General features: G+C 47.2%; 1 protein-coding gene across 4 annotated transcripts in view; it reads right to left on the bottom strand.

The window, feature by feature from the left end:
- The window catches only part of LOC110487799 (vascular endothelial growth factor receptor 3), a 255,210-nt gene that overhangs the window by 19,226 nt on the left and 216,767 nt on the right, over nt 1-19,217 (bottom strand). For all 4 annotated transcript variants that reach the window (XM_036943557.1, XM_036943558.1, XM_036943559.1 and 1 more), the window contains exons 23-24: nt 7,816-7,938; nt 594-705 (exon numbers count right to left, since the gene is read on the bottom strand). In XM_036943557.1, the coding sequence (XP_036799452.1) occupies nt 594-705; nt 7,816-7,938 (235 nt within the window). The remainder of the gene's footprint in view (nt 1-593; nt 706-7,815; nt 7,939-19,217) is intronic.

The following is a 19,217-nucleotide window of genomic DNA, read 5'->3' as shown; positions in this document are numbered from 1 at the left end:
GTGGATGGCTGCCTGGCTGTCTGTCAGGGTGGATGGCTGCCTGCCTGCCTGCCTGCCTGCCTGCCTGCCTGCCTGTCTGTCTGTCTGTCTGTCTGTCTGTTAGGGTGGATGGCTGTCTGTCTGCCTGTCTGTATGTCAGAGTGGATGGCTGTCTGTCTGCATGCCTGCCTGTCAGGGTGGATGACTGCCTGTCTGTCTGTCTGTCTGTCTGTCTGTCTGTCTGTCTGTTAGGGTGGATGGCTGTCTGTCTGCCTGCCTGCCTGCCTGTCAGGGTGGATGGCTGTCTGTCTGTCTGTCTGTCAGAGTGGATGGATGGCTGGCTGTCTGCCTGCCTGCCTGCCTGCCTGCCTGTCAGGGTGGATGACTGCCTGCATGTCTGTCTGTCTGTCTGTCTGTCTGTCTGTCTGTCTGTCTGTCTGTCTGTCTGTCTGTCTGTCTGTCTGTCTGTCTGTCAGGGTGGATGTCTGTCTGTCTGTCAGGGTGGATGGCTGGCTGTCTGTCTATCAGGGTGGATGGCTAACTATGCAACTAGGGAAGAACATTATCTCTCACTGAGAGACTGTACGTCCTGCTAAAATACCTAAATGTCTCACCCAGAGAGAAGATCTCCCAGAGTAGAACACCAAAGGACCAGACGTCAGACTGGCTGGTGTAGACCTTGTCAAAGATACTCTCTGGAGCCATCCACTTCAGTGGCAGACGGGCCTGCAGAGAGAGAAGCGAGAGAGAGGGGGGGGGGGGGGGGAAGAGAGAGGGAGGAGAGAGAGGAGAGAGAGAGAGGAGAGAGAGACAGGGGGAGAGAGAGCGAGAGAGAGTGATGGGGAGAAAGACAGGAGAGAGAGAGAGACAGGGGGAGAGAGAGAGACAGGGGGAGAGAGAGAGACAGGGGGAGAGAGGACAGAGAGAGAGGGAAAGGAGATAGAGACAGGAAGAGAGGGAAAGGAGAGAGAGAGAGAGAGAGAGAGGAGAGAGAGAGGGAGAGAGAGAGGTACATTGCAAATACAACCAATATTTATGTTTATTTATTTTCCCTTTTGTACTTCAACTATTTGCACATCATTATAACAGTGTATATAGACATAATATGAAATGTCTTTATTGAGAAGGAAAGGAGACAGAGAGAGAGGGGGAGAGAGAGAGAGTGCCCCCCACTCCCACAAAGAAGGCCTCAACATGGAAGTCACACATCCACCCAGGCCGTGAGCAGGCAAACAGGCCCAACCCCCACTCTTACACTAGCCCAAGCCAATGGCAAGTACCAGATGCTCAGCAGGCTCTGCTGACACTTACTGGTCTGAGGCCAAACCACACGACTAACAACATTGGACACTTTATGGAACAAAAAGCCTTCACTATATCATCCTGGAATATCCCAGGCCTGAGGTCATCTGCCTTTGGCCTAAAGAGCAGGAATCTGGACTTCACCAAATTAATCAGAAATCCAGACATTGTCATCCTACAAGAAACATGGTACAGAGATGGACCCACTGGTTGCCCTCTAGGTTACAGAGAGATGGTAGTCCCATCCACCACACTACCAGGTGGGTGGTATAGAGGAGATGGACCCACTGGTTGCCCTCTAGGTTACAGAGAGCTGGTAGTCCCATCCACCACACTACCAGGTGGGTGGTATAGAGGAGATGGACCCACTGGTTGCCCTCTAGGTTACAGAGAGATGGTATTCCCATTCACCACACTACCAGGTGGGTGGTATAGAGGAGATGGACCCACTGGTTGCTCTCTAGGTTACAGAGAGATGGTATTCCCATCCACCACACTACCAGGTGTGAAACATTGGTATAGAGGAGATGGACCCACTGGTTGCCCTCTAGGTTACAGAGAGCTGGTAGTATAATTTGGTATAGAACAGACCTAACTCACTCTATTAAATTAATCTAAACAGGAACATTTCACATTTGGCTAGAAATTCAAAGGGAAATGATCTTAACAGAGAGAAATGTCCTCCTGTGTGCTACCTATATCCCCCCACTAGAATCCCCACACTTTAATGATGGCAGCTTCTCCATCCTGGAGGGGGAAATCAATCATTTCCAGGCCCCAGGACATGTACTAGTCTGTGGTGACCTAAATGCCAGAACAGGACAAGAACCTGACACCTTCAGCACACAGGGGGACAAACACCTACCTGGAGGTGACAGCATTCCCACTCTATTTGACCATGCTGGTCATTTATAAACATTTGAACATATTGGCCATGTTTTGTTATAATCTCCACCCGGCACAGCCAGAAGAGGACTGGCCACCCCACATAGCCTGGTTCCTCTCTAGGTTTCTTCCTAGGTTTTGGCCTTTCTAGGGAGTTTTTCCTAGCCACCGTGCTTCTACACCTGCATTGCTTGCTGTTTGGGGTTTTAGGCTGGGTTTCTCTACAGCACTGAGATATCAGCTGATGTAAGAAGGGCTGTATAAATAAATTAGATTTGATCCTATGGTAGGTACACCTATAGCTCATCTCTTGGCAGTAATACTGTAGACTACTTTATCACTGGCCTCAACCCAGAGTCTCTCAGAGTTCACAGTGAGCCCATCGCCTATCAGATCACAGCAAAATCACAGTCTACTTGAACAGAGCAATACTCAATCATGAGGCATCAAAAGAACTGAATAATATTAAGAAATACTATAGATGGAAATAAATGAGTGTGGAAAACTACAACAAATAAATGAGGCAACAACACATTCAATCCCTTTTAACTTCCTGTACAAAACATTTCACTGTAATAGTGAAGGTGTAAACTTGGCAGTAGAAAACCTACACAGTATATTTGACCTCTCAGCTTCCCTGTCAAATCTAAAAAATTCAAACAGAAAACTGATAAAAATGAACAACAATGACAAATGGGTTGATGAAGAATGCAAAAACCTAAGAAAGAAGTGGAGAAACCTGTCCAACCAAAAACATAGAGACCTGGAAAAACCTGAGCCTTCACTATGGTCAGTCACTAAAACAATACAGAAATACACTACGGAAAAAGAAGGAACAGCACGTCAGAAATCAGCTCAATGTAATTGAAGAATCCATAGACTCTAACGACTTCTGGGAAAATTGGAAAACGCTAAACAAACAACACGAAGAAGAAGAATTATCTATCCAACATGGAGATGTACGGGTAAACCACTTCTCCCATCTTTTGGCTCATAACAAAGAACAAACAGCAAAAACATACATGATCAAATACAAATCTTAGAATCAACTATTAAAGACCAGAACCCTCTGGATTCTCCAATTACATAGAATGAACTACAGGACAAAATACAAACCCTCCAACCCAAAAAGGCTGGTAGTGTTGATGGTATCCTCAATGAAATGATAAAATATACAGACCACAAATTCTAATTCACTATACTAAAGCTCTTTAACATCATACTTAGCTCTGGCATCTTCCCCAATATTTGGAACCAAGGACTGATCACCCCAATCCACAAAAGTGGAGACAAATTTGACCCCAAAAACTACTGTGGGATATGTGTCAACAGCAACCTTGGGAAAATCTTCTGCATTATCATTAACTTCTTGGTGACTGGGGGGCAGTATTGAGTAGCTTGGATGAATAAGGTGAGTAAACTGCCTGCTACTCGGCCTGTAGGTTGATGGTATCCTCAATGAAATGATAACATACACAGACAACAAATTCCAATTGGCTATACTAAAACTCTTTACCATCAGCCTTTGACTCAATTTGGCATGAGGGTCTGCGATACAAATTGATGGAAAGTGTTGTTGGGGGAAAAACATACCACATTATAAAATCCATGTACACAAACAAGTGTGTGGTTAAAATGGGCAAAAAACACACACATTTCTTTCCACAAGGCCGTGTGTGAGACAAGGATTCAGCTTAAGCCCCACCCTCTTCAACATAAACTCAGCAAAAAAAGAAATGTCCTCTCACTGTTTATTGCGATCGGAGTGTGGCCACCAGCTGCATTAAGTCCTGCAGTGCATCTCCTCCTCATGGACTGCACCAGATTTGACAGTTTTTGCTGTGAGATGTTACACCACTCTTCCACCAAGGCACCTGGAAGTTCCCGGACATTTCTGGGGGGGAATGGCTCTAGCCCTCACCCTCCGATCCAACAGGTCCCAGGCGTGCTCAATGGGATTGAGATTCGTGCTCTTCGCTGGCCATGGCAGAACACTGACATTCCTGTCTTGCAGGAAATCACACACAGAACGAGCAGTATGGCTGGTGGCATTGTCATGCTGGAGGGTCATGTCAGGATGAGCCTGCAGGAAGGGTACCACATGAGGGAGGAGGATGTCTTCCCTGTAACGCACAGCGTTGAGATTGCCTGCAATGACAACAAGCTCAGTCCGATGATGCTGTGACACACCGCCCCAGACCATGACGGACCCTCCACCTCCAAATCGATCCCACTCCAGAGTACAGGCCTCGGTGTAACGCTCATTCCTTCGACGATATACGCGAATGCGACCATCACCCCTGGTGAGACAAAACTCTCACACGTCAGTGAAGAGCACTTTTTGCCAGTCCTGTCTGGTCCATCAACAGTGGGTTTGTGCCCTCAGTCCAGCATCTCTCAGCCAATTGCGGACAGTCTGAGCACTGATGGATGGGATTGTGCGTTCCTGGTGTAACTCAGGCAGTTGTTGTTGCCATCCTGTACCTGTCCTGCAGGTGTGATGTTCGGATGTACCAATCCTGTGCAGGTGTTACGTGGTCTGCCACTGCGAGGACGATCAGCTGTCCGTCCTGTCTCCCTGTAGCACTGTCTTAGGCGTCTCACAGTACGAACATTGCCATTTATTGCCCTGACCACATCTGCAGTCCTCATGCCTCCTTGCAACATGCCTAAGGCACGTTCATGCAGATGAGCAGGGACCCTGGGCATCTTTCTTTTTGTGTTTTTCAGAGTCAGTAGAAAGGCATCTTTACTGTCCTAAGTTTTCATAACTGTGACCTTAATTGCCTACCGTCTGTAAGCTGTTAGTGTCTTAACGACCGTTCCACAGGTGCATGTTCATTATGGTTCATCGAACAAGCATGGGAAACAGTGTTTAACAATATATCTTTGAAAGACGGGGAAAAAAGGGACGTTTCTTTTTTTGCTGAGTTTATATATCCCCGAATTGGCGAGGGCACTAGAACAGTCCGCAGCACCCGGTCTCACCCTACTAGAATCTGAAGTCAAATGTCTACTGTTTGCTGATGATCTGGTGCTTCTGTCCCCAACCAAGGAGGGCCTACAGCAGCACCTAGATATTCTGCACAGATTCTGTCAGACCTGGGCCCTGACAGACCTGGGCCCTGACAGACCTGGGCCCTGATAGACCTGGGCCCTGACAGACCTGGGCCCTGACAGACCTGGGCCCTGACAGACCTGGGCCCTGATAGACCTGGGCCCTGACAGACCTGGGCCCTGACAGACCTGGGCCCTGACAGACCTGGGCCCTGACAGACCTGGGCCCTGACAGACCTGGGCCCTGAAAGTGAATCTCAGTAAGACCAAAATAATGGTGTTCCAACATCAACTTCCACAGAGCTGTGAACGAGCTGAGAGACAAGACAAGAAGAGCTTTCTACGCCATCAAAAGGAAAATAAAATGTGGCAATTAGGATAAGGCTCAAAATACTTGAATTAGTTATAGAACCCATTGTCCTTCATGGTTGTTAGGTCTGGGGTCCGCTCACCAAACAAGAATTCACAAAATGGGACAAACACCAAATTGAGACTCTGCATGAAGAATTCTGCAAAAAATATCCTCTGTGTACAACGTAAAACACCAGATAATGCCTGCAGAGCAGAATTAGTCCGATACCAGTTAATTAACAAAATCCAGAAAAGAGACGTTAAATTCTACAACCACCTAAAAGAAAGCGATTCCCAAACCTTCCATAACAAAGCCATCACCTACAGAGAGATGAACCTGGAGAAGAGTCCCCTAAGCAAGCTGGTCCTGGGGCTCTGTTCACAAACACAAACACACCCCACAGAGCCCTAGGACAGCAACACAATTAGACCCAACCAAATCATGAGAAAACAAAAAGATAATTACTTGACACATTGGAAAGAATTAACAAAAAAACAGAGCAAACTAGAATGTTATCTGGCCCTAAACAGAGAGTACACAGTGGCAGAATACCTGACCACTGTGACTGACCCAAACTTAAGGAAAGCTTTGACTATGTACAGACTCAGTGAGCATAGCCTTGGTATTGAGAAAGGCAGCCGTAGGCAGACATGGCTCTCAAGAGAAGACAGGCTATGTGCTCACTGCCCACAAAATGAGGTGGAAACTGAGCTGCACTTCCTAACCTCCTGTCCAACACATGACCATATTAGAGACACATATGTCCCTCAGATTACACAGATCCACAAAGAATTTGAAAACAAATCCAATTTTGATAAACTCCCATATCTACTGGGTGAAATCCCACAGTGTGCCGTCACAGCAGCAAGATTTGTGACCTGTTGCCACAAGAAAAGGGCAACCAGCGAAGAACAAGCAGCATTGTAAATACAACCCATATTTATGTTTATTTATCTTCCTTTTGTACTTTAACTATTTGCACATCATACGACATTTGAAACGTCTTTATTCTTTTGGAACTTTTGTGAGTGTTTATTTCACTTTTGTTTATTATCTACTTTTCTTGCTTTGGCAATGTTAACATATGTTTCCCATGTCAATAAAGCCCTTAAATACAATTTAAATTGAATTAAGAGAGATGAGAGAGAGAGAGACAGAGAGAGACAGAGAGACAGAGAGAGACAGAGAGAGAGAGAGACAGAGAGAGACAGAGAGAGACAGAGAGAGACAGAGAGAGACAGAGAGAGAGAGAGAGACAGAGAGAGACAGAGAGACAGAGACAGAGAAAGAGAGAGAGACAGAGAGAGACAGAGAGACAGAGAGAGAGAGAGAGACAGAGAGAGAGAGAGAGACAGAGAGAGAGATAGAGAGAGAGAGAGAGAGAGACAGAGAGAGACAGAGACAGAGAAAGAGAGAGAGACAGAGCGAGAGAGAGAGAGACAGAGAGAGAGAGAGAGAGAGAGACAGAGAGAGACAGAGAGAGACAGAGAGAGACAGAGAGAGACAGAGAGACAGAGAGAGACAGAGAGAGAGACAGAGAGAGAGAGAGAGACAGAGAGAGAGAGAGAGAGAGACAGAGAGAGACAGAGACAGAGAAAGAGAAAGAGAGAGAGACAGAGAGAGACAGAGAGACAGAGAGAGAGAGAGAGAGAGAGAGAGAGAGAGAGAGATAGAGAGAGAGAGAGAGAGAGACATAGAGACCGAGAGAGACAGAGAGAGAGACAGAGAGAGAGAGAGAGACAGAGAGAGACAGAGAGAGACAGAGAGAGACAGAGAGAGAGAGAGAGAGAGAGAGAGATTATCTACCTCACTTGATTTGGCAATGTTAACAGATGTTTCCTATGCCAATAAAGCCCCTTGAATTGAATTGAATTGAGAGACAGAGAGAGACAAGGGTTCTTCGGCTGTCCCCATATGAGAACCCTTTTTATTTTCAGGTAGATCCCTTTTGGATTCTATGTAGAACCCTCTGTGGAAAGGGTTCTACATGGAACCCAAAACGGTTCTACCCGGAACCAAAAAGGGTTCTTCAAAGGGTTCTCCTACGGGGACAGCCGAATAACCCTTATAGGTTCTAGATAGCACCTTGTTTTCTAAGAGTAAAGTCGATGATCCCTAGACAATCATAACTCCTGAACATCTACGGTTCTAAAGCTCCTCTGGTAACAGACGTTAGAATTTGCCGTTGGCCCTGATGTAACTACCCCGAGTTTTTCCCCCGAGGTGTGTGTGTGTCTTACGCTGCCTTTCCTGACGTAGTCGGGGTCTTTGTAGATGTCTCTAGCCAGGCCGAAGTCACAGATCTTCACCACGTTGTTCTCTGACAGCAGGATGTTCCTCGCTGCAAGGTCCCTGTGGATACACTGCCGAAACACACACACACACACACACACACACACACACACAACATTAACAACAATGCAGATAAACACATACGTGTGTGTGTGTGTGTGTGTGCGTGTGCGTGAGTGCGTTAGTGTGTGCGTGCGCGTAAGTGCGTTAGTATGTGTGTGTGCGCGCGCGTTAGTGTGTGTGTGTGAGATCAATCTCGACCTTGACTGCTTATATGATGTGGTTCTCCAAGTCTCTGTGGATAGTCTGAACAGGTAGAGAACTCCAAGTCTCTGTGGATAGCTGTGTGGTTAGTTTACCAGATAAGTTGACTGAGAACATAATTATCTTTTACAGCAACGACCTGGGGAAGAGTTACAGTGGTGTGTGTGTTTCTGCGTGTGTGTTCCAGCGTTTCTGTGTTTGTGTGTGTGTGTGTGCGTGTGTGCGTATGTGTGTGTGTGTGCGTGTGTGTGTGTGTGCGTGTGTGTATGTTTCTGTGTGTGTGTTTCTGCGTTTCTATGTTTGTGTGTGTGTGTTTGTGTGTGTGTGTGTGTTTCTGCGTTTCTGTGTGTGTGTGTGTGTGTGTGTGTATGTTTCTGTGTGTGTGTTTCTGCGTTTCTATGTTTGTGTGTGTGTGTTTGTGTGTGTGTGTGTGTTTCTGTTTCTGTTTCTGTGTGTGTGTTTCTGTGTTTGTGTGTGTGTGTTTCTGCATGTGGGTGTGTGTGTGTGTGTGTGTGTGTGTTTCTGTGTGTGCGTGTCAGGAGAATGTTCCGGGCCAAGTCTCTGTTGAGCTCCGACAGAGGAGATGACAACATCAAAGCTCCAGGGTCACAGAGGGGTCGAGAGGTCAAAGGCATCATTGAGGATGAGACAGAGACGGTGTGTGTTCCAAATGGCACCCTATTCCCTATATAGGGCCCATTAAAGTGCACTAGTTTAGACCAGATTCCATCAAGAGCACAACTTTAGACCAGGGCCCATTGGGAGGGAGGAGCTTCAGTAAAATAACATAGTGGGAGGGAGGAGCTTCACTAACAACAGTGGGAGGGAGGAGCCTCACTAAGACAACACAGTGGCAGGGAGGAGCTTCACTAACAACACAGTGGGAGGGAGGAGCTTCACTAACAACAGTGGGAGGGAGGAGCTTCAATAAGACAACACAGTGGGAGGGAGGAGCTTCAATAAGACAACACAGTGGGAGGGAGGAGCTTCACTAAGACAACACAGTGGGAGGGAGGAGCTTCACTAACAGCACAGTGGGAGGGAGGAGCTTCAGTAAGATAACATAGTGGGAGGGAGGAGCTTCACTAACAGCACAGTGGGAGGGAGGAGCTTCACTAAGATAACATAGTGAGAGGGAGGAGCTTCACTAACAGCACAGTGGGAGGGAGGAGCTTCACTAAGATAATATAGTGGGAGGGAGGAGCTTCACTAAGATAAAATTGTGGGAGGGAGGAGCTTCACTAACAACACAGTGGGAGGGAGGAGCTTCACTAACAGCACAGTGGGAGGGAGGAGCTTCACTAAGATAAAACAGTGGGAGGGAGGAGCTTCACTAAGATAATATAGTGGGAGGGAGGAGCTTCACTAAGATAATATAGTGGGAGGGAGGAGCTTCACTAAAAACACAGTGGGAGGGAGGAGCTTCACTAAGACAACACAGTGGGAGGGAGGAGCTTCAGTAAGATAACATAGTGGGAGGGAGGAGCTTCACTAACAGCACAGTGGGAGGGAGGAGCTTCATTAACAACATAGTGGGAGGGAGGAGCTTCACTAAAAAAGTGAACTACTTTAGACCAGGGACCATCAAAGAACACTATTTTAGACCAGGGCCCACAGTTGGAGGGCGGAGCTTCACTAACAGCACAGTGGGAGGGAGGAGCTTCACTAAGATAACATAGTGGGAGGGAGGAGCTTCACTAACAGCACAGTGGGAGGGAGGAGCTTCACTAAGATAACATAGTGGGAGGGAGGAGCTTCACTAACAGCACATTGGGCGGCAGGAGCTTCACTAAGATAACACAGTGTTAGGGAGGAGCTTCACTAAGATAATATAGTGGGAGGGAGGAGCTTCACTAACAGCGCAGTGGGAGGGAGGAGCTTCACTAAGATAACACAGTGGGAGGGAGGAGCTTCACTAACAGCCCAGTGGGAGGGAGGAGCGTCACTAAGATAACATAGTGGGAGGGAGGAGCTTCACTAACAGCACAGTGGGCGGGAGGAGCTTCACTAAGATAACATAGTGGGAGGGAGGAGCTTCACTAAGATAACAGTGTTAGGGAGGAGCTTCACTAAGATAACATAGTGGGAGGGAGGAGCTTCACTAACAACACAGTGGGAAGGAGGAGCTTCACTAACAACATAGTGGGAGAGAGGAGCCTCATTAACAGCACAGTGGGAGGGAGGAGCTTCACCAACAGCACACTGGGAGGGAGGAGCTTCACTAAGATAACATAGTGGGAGGGAGGAGCTTCACTAAGATAACACAGTGTTAGGGAGGAGATTCACTAAGATAACATAGTGGGAGAGAGGAGCCTCATTAACAGCACAGTGGGAGGGAGGAGCTTCACTAACAGCACAGTGGGAGGGAGGAGCTTCATTAACAACATAGTGGGAGGGAGGAGCTTCACTAAAAAAGTGAACTACTTTAGACCAGGGCCCACAGTTGGAGGGCGGAGCTTCACTAACAACACAGTGGGAGGGAGGAGCTTCACTATTAACACAGTGGGAGGGAGGAGCTTCACTAACAACACAGTGGGAGGGAGGAGCTTCACTAAGATAATATAGTGGGAGGGAGGAGCTTCACTAAGAAAACACAGTGGGAGGGAGGAGCCACACTAAGACAACATAGTGGGAGGGAGGAGCTTCACTAAGATAACACAGTGGGAGGGAGGAGCCTCACTAAGACAACATAGTGGGAGAGAGGAGCCTCATTAACATCAAAGTGGGAGGGAGGAGCTTCACTAACAGCACAGTGGGACTGTGTTCCAGAGCCTCCTGGTTAGATGGAATACTGTGTTCCAGAGCCTCCTGGTAAGATGGAATACTATGTTCCAGAGGCTCCTCCTGGTAAGATGGAATACTATGTTCCAGAGGCTCCTCCTGGTAAAATGGAATACTGTGTTCCAGAGGCTCCTGGTTAGATGGAATACTATGTTCCAGAGGCTCCTCCTGGTAAGATGGAATACTGTGTTCCAGAGGCTCCTGGTTAGATGGAATACTGTGTTCCAGAGGCTCCTCCTGGTAAGATGGAATACTGTGTTCCAGAGGCTCCTCCTGGTAAGATGGAATACTGTGTTCCAGTTGTTCCTGGTAAGATGGAATACTGTGTGTTGCAGAGGCTGCTCCTGGTTAGATGGAATACTGTGTTCCAGAGGCTCGTCCTTGTAGGATGGAATACTGTGTTCCAGTTGTTCCTGGTAAGATAGAATACTGTGTTTCAGAGGCTCCTGGTTAGATGGAATACTGTGTTCCAGAGGCTCCTGGTTAGATGGAAAACTGTGTTCCAGAGGCTTCTCCTGGTAAGATGGAATACTGTGTTCCAGAGGCCCCTCCTGGTAAGATGGAATACTGTGTTCCAGAGGCCCCTCCTGGTAAGATGGAATACTGTGTTCCAGTTGTTCCTGGTTAGATGGAATACTGTGTTCCAGAGGATCCTGGTTAGATGGAATACTGTGTTCCAGAGGCCCCTCCTGGTAAGATGGAATACTGTGTTCCAGAGGCTCCTCCTGGTAAGATGGAATACTGTGTTCCAGTTGTTCCTGGTGAGATGGAATACTGTGTTCCAGTTGTTCCTGGTTAGATGGAATACTGTGTTCCAGTTGTTCCTGGTTAGATGGAATACTGTGTTCCAGAGGTTCCTGGTGAGATGGAATACTGTGTTCCAGAGGCTCCTGGTTAGATGGAATACTGTGTTCCAGTTGTTCCTGGTTAGATGGAATACTGTGTTCCAGTTGTTCCTGGTTAGATATAAAACTGTGTTCCAGTTGTTCCTGGTGAGATTGAATACTGTGTTCCAGAGGCTCCTCCTAGTAAGATGGAATACTGTGTTCCAGAGGCTCCTGGTAAGATGGAATACTGTGTTCCAGAGGCTCCTGGTTAGATGGAATACTGTGTTCCAGAGGCTCCTCCTGGTAAGATGGAATACTGTGTTCCAGAGGCTCCTCCTGGTAAGATGGAATACTGTGTTCCAGTTGTTCCTGGTAAGATGGAATACTGTGTGTTGCAGAGGCTGCTCCTGGTTAGATGGAATACTGTGTTCCAGAGGCTCGTCCTTGTAGGATGGAATACTGTGTTCCAGTTGTTCCTGGTAAGATAGAATACTGTGTTTCAGAGGCTCCTGGTTAGATGGAATACTGTGTTCCAGAGGCTCCTGGTTAGATGGAAAACTGTGTTCCAGAGGCTTCTCCTGGTAAGATGGAATACTGTGTTCCAGAGGCCCCTCCTGGTAAGATGGAATACTGTGTTCCAGAGGCCCCTCCTGGTAAGATGGAATACTGTGTTCCAGTTGTTCCTGGTTAGATGGAATACTGTGTTCCAGAGGATCCTGGTTAGATGGAATACTGTGTTCCAGAGGCCCCTCCTGGTAAGATGGAATACTGTGTTCCAGAGGCTCCTCCTGGTAAGATGGAATACTGTGTTCCAGTTGTTCCTGGTGAGATGGAATACTGTGTTCCAGTTGTTCCTGGTTAGATGGAATACTGTGTTCCAGTTGTTCCTGGTTAGATGGAATACTGTGTTCCAGAGGTTCCTGGTGAGATGGAATACTGTGTTCCAGAGGCTCCTGGTTAGATGGAATACTGTGTTCCAGTTGTTCCTGGTTAGATGGAATACTGTGTTCCAGTTGTTCCTGGTTAGATATAAAACTGTGTTCCAGTTGTTCCTGGTGAGATTGAATACTGTGTTCCAGAGGCTCCTCCTAGTAAGATGGAATACTGTGTTCCAGAGGCTCCTGGTAAGATGGAATACTGTGTTCCAGAGACTCCTCCTGGTAAGATGGAATACTGTGTTCCAGTTGTTCCTGGTGAGATGGAATACTGTGTTCCAGAGGCTCCTGGTTAGATGGAATACTTTGTTCCAGTTGTTCCTGGTTAGATGGAATACTGTGTTCCAGAGGCTCCTGGTTAGATGGAATACTGTGTCTCAGAGGATCCTGGTAAGATGGAATACTGTGTTCCAGAGACTCCTCCTGGTAAGATGGAATACTGTGTTCCAGTTGTTCCTGGTGAGATGGAATACTGTGTTCCAGAGGCTCCTGGTTAGATGGAATACTGTGTTCCAGTTGTTCCTGGTGAGATGGAATACTGTGTTCCAGTTGTTCCTGGTTAGATATAAAACTGTGTTCCAGTTGTTCCTGGTGAGATTGAATACTGTGTTCCAGAGGCTCCTCCTAGTAAGATGGAATACTGTGTTCCAGAGGCTCCTCCTAGTAAGATGGAATACTGTGTTCCAGAGGCTCCTGGTAAGATGGAATACTGTGTTCCAGAGACTCCTCCTGGTAAGATGGAATACTGTGTTCCAGTTGTTCCTGGTGAGATGGAATACTGTGTTCCAGTTGTTCCTGGTTAGATGGAATACTGTGTTCCAGAGGATCCTGGTTAGATGGAATACTGTGTTCCAGAGGCCCCTCCTGGTAAGATGGAATACTGTGTTCCAGAGGCTCCTCCTGGTAAGATGGAATACTGTGTTCCAGTTGTTCCTGGTGAGATGGAATACTGTGTTCCAGTTGTTCCTGGTTAGATGGAATACTGTGTTCCAGTTGTTCCTGGTTAGATGGAATACTGTGTTCCAGAGGTTCCTGGTGAGATGGAATACTGTGTTCCAGAGGCTCCTGGTTAGATGGAATACTGTGTTCCAGTTGTTCCTGGTTAGATGGAATACTGTGTTCCAGTTGTTCCTGGTTAGATATAAAACTGTGTTCCAGTTGTTCCTGGTGAGATTGAATACTGTGTTCCAGAGGCTCCTCCTAGTAAGATGGAATACTGTGTTCCAGAGGCTCCTGGTAAGATGGAATACTGTGTTCCAGAGACTCCTCCTGGTAAGATGGAATACTGTGTTCCAGTTGTTCCTGGTGAGATGGAATACTGTGTTCCAGAGGCTCCTGGTTAGATGGAATACTTTGTTCCAGTTGTTCCTGGTTAGATGGAATACTGTGTTCCAGAGGCTCCTGGTTAGATGGAATACTGTGTCTCAGAGGATCCTGGTAAGATGGAATACTGTGTTCCAGAGACTCCTCCTGGTAAGATGGAATACTGTGTTCCAGTTGTTCCTGGTGAGATGGAATACTGTGTTCCAGAGGCTCCTGGTTAGATGGAATACTGTGTTCCAGTTGTTCCTGGTGAGATGGAATACTGTGTTCCAGTTGTTCCTGGTTAGATATAAAACTGTGTTCCAGTTGTTCCTGGTGAGATTGAATACTGTGTTCCAGAGGCTCCTCCTAGTAAGATGGAATACTGTGTTCCAGAGGCTCCTCCTAGTAAGATGGAATACTGTGTTCCAGAGGCTCCTGGTAAGATGGAATACTGTGTTCCAGAGACTCCTCCTGGTAAGATGGAATACTGTGTTCCAGTTGTTCCTGGTGAGATGGAATACTGTGTTCCAGTTGTTCCTGGTTAGATATAAAACTGTGTTCCAGTTGTTCCTGGTGAGATTGAATACTGTGTTCCAGAGGCTCCTCCTAGTAAGGTGGAATACTGTGTTCCAGTTGTTCCTGGTAAGATGGAATACTGTGTTCCAGTTGTTCATGGTGAGATGGAATACTGTGTTCCAGAATCTCCTGGTTAGCTGTAATACTGTGTTCCAGTTGTTCCTGGTTAGATGGAATACTGTGTTCCAGAAGCTCCTAGTTAGATGGAATACTGTGTTCCAGAAGCTCCTAGTTAGATGGAATACTGTGTTCCAGAGCCTCCTGGTAAGATGGAATACTGTGTTCCAGAGGGTCCTAGTAAGATGGAATACTGTGTTCCAGTTGTTCCTGGTAAGATGGAATACTGTGTTCCAGAGCGTCCTGGTAAGATGGAATACTATGTTCCAGAGCCTCCTGGTTAGATGGAATACTGTGTTCCAGAGGCTCCTCCTGGTTAGATGGAATACTGTGTTCCAGAGCCTCCTGGTTAGATGGAATACTGTGTTCCAGAGGCTCCTCCTGGTTAGATGGAATACTGTGTTCCAGTTGTTCCTAGTTAGATGGAATACTGTGTTCCAGAGGCTCCTGGTAAGATGGAATACTGTGTTGCAGTTTTTCCTGGTCAGATGGAATACTGTGTTCCAGTTGTTCCTGGTTAGATATAAAACTGTGTTCCAGTTGTTCCTGGTGAGATTGAATACTGTGTTCCAGAGGCTCCTCCTAGTAAGATGGAATACTGTGTTCCAGAGGCTCCTCCTAGTAAGATGGAATACTGTGTTCCAGAGGCTCCTGGTAAGATGGAATACTGTGTTCCAGAGACTCCTCCTGGTAAGATGGAATACTGTGTTCCAGTTGTTCCTGGTGAGATGGAATACTGTGTTCCAGTTGTTCCTGGTTAGATGGAATACTGTGTTCCAGAGGATCCTGGTTAGATGGAATACTGTGTTCCAGAGGCCCCTCCTGGTAAGATGGAATACTGTGTTCCAGAGGCTCCTCCTGGTAAGATGGAATACTGTGTTCCAGTTGTTCCTGGTGAGATGGAATACTGTGTTCCAGTTGTTCCTGGTTAGATGGAATACTGTGTTCCAGTTGTTCCTGGTTAGATGGAATACTGTGTTCCAGAGGTTCCTGGTGAGATGGAATACTGTGTTCCAGAGGCTCCTGGTTAGATGGAATACTGTGTTCCAGTTGTTCCTGGTTAGATGGAATACTGTGTTCCAGTTGTTCCTGGTTAGATATAAAACTGTGTTCCAGTTGTTCCTGGTGAGATTGAATACTGTGTTCCAGAGGCTCCTGGTTAGATGGAATACTGTGTTCCAGAGGCTCCTGGTAAGATGGAATACTGTGTTCCAGAGACTCCTCCTGGTAAGATGGAATACTGTGTTCCAGTTGTTCCTGGTGAGATGGAATACTGTGTTCCAGAGGCTCCTGGTTAGATGGAATACTTTGTTCCAGTTGTTCCTGGTTAGATGGAATACTGTGTTCCAGAGGCTCCTGGTTAGATGGAATACTGTGTCTCAGAGGATCCTGGTAAGATGGAATACTGTGTTCCAGAGACTCCTCCTGGTAAGATGGAATACTGTGTTCCAGTTGTTCCTGGTGAGATGGAATACTGTGTTCCAGAGGCTCCTGGTTAGATGGAATACTGTGTTCCAGTTGTTCCTGGTGAGATGGAATACTGTGTTCCAGTTGTTCCTGGTTAGATATAAAACTGTGTTCCAGTTGTTCCTGGTGAGATTGAATACTGTGTTCCAGAGGCTCCTCCTAGTAAGATGGAATACTGTGTTCCAGAGGCTCCTCCTAGTAAGATGGAATACTGTGTTCCAGAGGCTCCTGGTAAGATGGAATACTGTGTTCCAGAGACTCCTCCTGGTAAGATGGAATACTGTGTTCCAGTTGTTCCTGGTGAGATGGAATACTGTGTTCCAGTTGTTCCTGGTTAGATATAAAACTGTGTTCCAGTTGTTCCTGGTGAGATTGAATACTGTGTTCCAGAGGCTCCTCCTAGTAAGGTGGAATACTGTGTTCCAGTTGTTCCTGGTAAGATGGAATACTGTGTTCCAGTTGTTCATGGTGAGATGGAATACTGTGTTCCAGAATCTCCTGGTTAGCTGTAATACTGTGTTCCAGTTGTTCCTGGTTAGATGGAATACTGTGTTCCAGAAGCTCCTAGTTAGATGGAATACTGTGTTCCAGAAGCTCCTAGTTAGATGGAATACTGTGTTCCAGAGCCTCCTGGTAAGATGGAATACTGTGTTCCAGAGGGTCCTAGTAAGATGGAATACTGTGTTCCAGTTGTTCCTGGTAAGATGGAATACTGTGTTCCAGAGCGTCCTGGTAAGATGGAATACTATGTTCCAGAGCCTCCAGGTTAGATGGAATACTGTGTTCCAGAGGCTCCTCCTGGTTAGATGGAATACTGTGTTCCAGAGCCTCCTGGTTAGATGGAATACTGTGTTCCAGAGGCTCCTCCTGGTTAGATGGAATACTGTGTTCCAGTTGTTCCTAGTTAGATGGAATACTGTGTTCCAGAGGCTCCTGGTAAGATGGAATACTGTGTTGCAGTTTTTCCTGGTCAGATGGAATACTGTGTTCCAGAGGCTCCTCCTGGTAAGATGGAATACTGTGTTCCAGAGGCTCCCCCTGGTAAGATGGGATACTGTGTTCAAGTTGTTCCTGGTGAGATGGAATACTGTGTTCCAGAGACTCCTGGTAAGATGAAATACTGTGTTCCAGAGATTCCTGGTAAGATGGAATACTGTGTTCCAGAGCCTCCTGGTAAGATGGAATACTATGTTTCAGAGGCTCCTGGTTAGATGGAACACTGTGTTTCAGAGGCTCCTGGTAAGATGGAACACTGTGTTTCAGTTGTTCCTGGTTAGATGGAATACTGTGTTCCAGAGGCTCCTGGTTAGATGGAACACTGTGTTTCAGAGGCTCCTGGTAAGATGGAACACTGTGTTTCAGTTGTTCCTGGTTAGATGGAATACTGTGTTCCAGAGGCTCCTGGTTAGATGGAATACTGTGTTCCAGAGGCTCCTGGTTAGATGGAATACTGCGTTCCAGAGGCTCCTGGTTAGATGGAATACTGTGTTCCAGAGGCTCCTCCTGGTAAGATGGAATACTGTGCTCCATTAGCTCCTGGAGACGCCCCACACTGTGAAGGACTTGCCCCAGAGCAATAAGCCATCAAACACATGGAAACTATTTATTTGATGTATTTTATACCATTCCACTTACAGTTCCACCAGCTCGGGAAAGGTACCGCCCCATACCTCCCAGCTTTTACCAAGGTACCGCCCCATACCTCCCAGCTTTTACCAAGGTACCACCCCATACCTCCCAGCTTTTACCAAGGTACCGCCCCATACCTCCCAGCTTTTACCAAGGTACCGCCCCATACCTCCCAGCTTTTACCAAGGTACCGCCCCATATCTCCCAGCTTTTACCAAGGTACCACCCCATATCTCCCAGCTTTTACCAAGGTACCGCCCCATACCTCCCAGCTTTTACCAAGGTACCACCCCATACCTCCCAACTTTTACCAAGGTACCGCCCCATACCTCCCAGCTTTTACCAAGGTACCGCCCCATACCTCCCAGCTTTTACCAAGGTACCGCCCCATATCTCCCAGCTTTTACCAAGGTACCACCCCATATCTCCCAGCTTTTACCAAGGTACCGCCCCATATCTCCCAGCTTTTACCAAGGTACCGCCCCATACCTCCCAGCTTTTACCAAGGTACCGCCCCATATCTCCCAGCTTTTACCAAGGTACCACCCCATATCTCCCAGCTTTTACCAAGGTACCACCCCATATCTCCCAGTTTTTACCAAGGTACCACCCCATACCTCCCAGCTTTTACCAAGGTACCACCCCATACCTCCCAGTTTTTACCAAGGTACCGCCCCATACCTCCCAGCTTTTACCAAGGTACCGCCCCATATCTCCCAGCTTTTACCAAGGTACCGCCCCATATCTCCCAGCTTTTACCAAGGTACCACCCCATACCTCCCAGCTTTTACCAAGGTACCACCCCATACCTCCCAGTTTTTACCAAGGTACCACCCCATACCTCCCAGCTTTTACCAAGGTACCGCCCCATACCTCCCAGCTTTTACCAAGGTACCACCCCATACCTCCCAGCTTTTACCAAGGTACCGCCCCATACCTCCCAGCTTTTACCAAGGTACCGCCCCATACCTCCCAGCTTTTACCAAGGTACCGCCCCATACCTCCCAGCTTTTACCAAGGTACCGCCCCATATCTCCCAGCTTTTACCAAGGTACCACCCCATATCTCCCAGTTTTTACCAAGGTACCACCCCATACCTCCCAGCTTTTACCAAGGTACCACCCCATACCTCCCAGCTTTTACCAAGGTACCGCCCCATACCTCCCAGCTTTTACCAAGGTACCGCCCCATACCTCCCAGCTTTTACCAAGGTACCGCCCCATATCTCCCAGCTTTTACCAAGGTACCACCCCATATCTCCCAGTTTTTACCAAGGTACCACCCCATACCTCCCAGCTTTTACCAAGGTACCACCCCATACCTCCCAGTTTTTACCAAGGTACCACCCCATATCTCCCAGCTTTTACCAAGGTACCGCCCCATACCTCCCAGTTTTTACCAAGGTACCGCCCCATACCTCCCAGCTTTTACCAAGGTACCGCCCCATAC

The sequence above is a fragment of the Oncorhynchus mykiss genome, chromosome 14, assembly GCF_013265735.2.
Source record: "Oncorhynchus mykiss isolate Arlee chromosome 14, USDA_OmykA_1.1, whole genome shotgun sequence".
In the NCBI taxonomy this organism is placed as follows: Eukaryota; Metazoa; Chordata; class Actinopteri; order Salmoniformes; family Salmonidae; genus Oncorhynchus; species Oncorhynchus mykiss.
The sequence above is the reverse complement of the archived record's forward strand: the minus strand, read 5'-3'. Positions and strand labels throughout refer to the sequence as shown.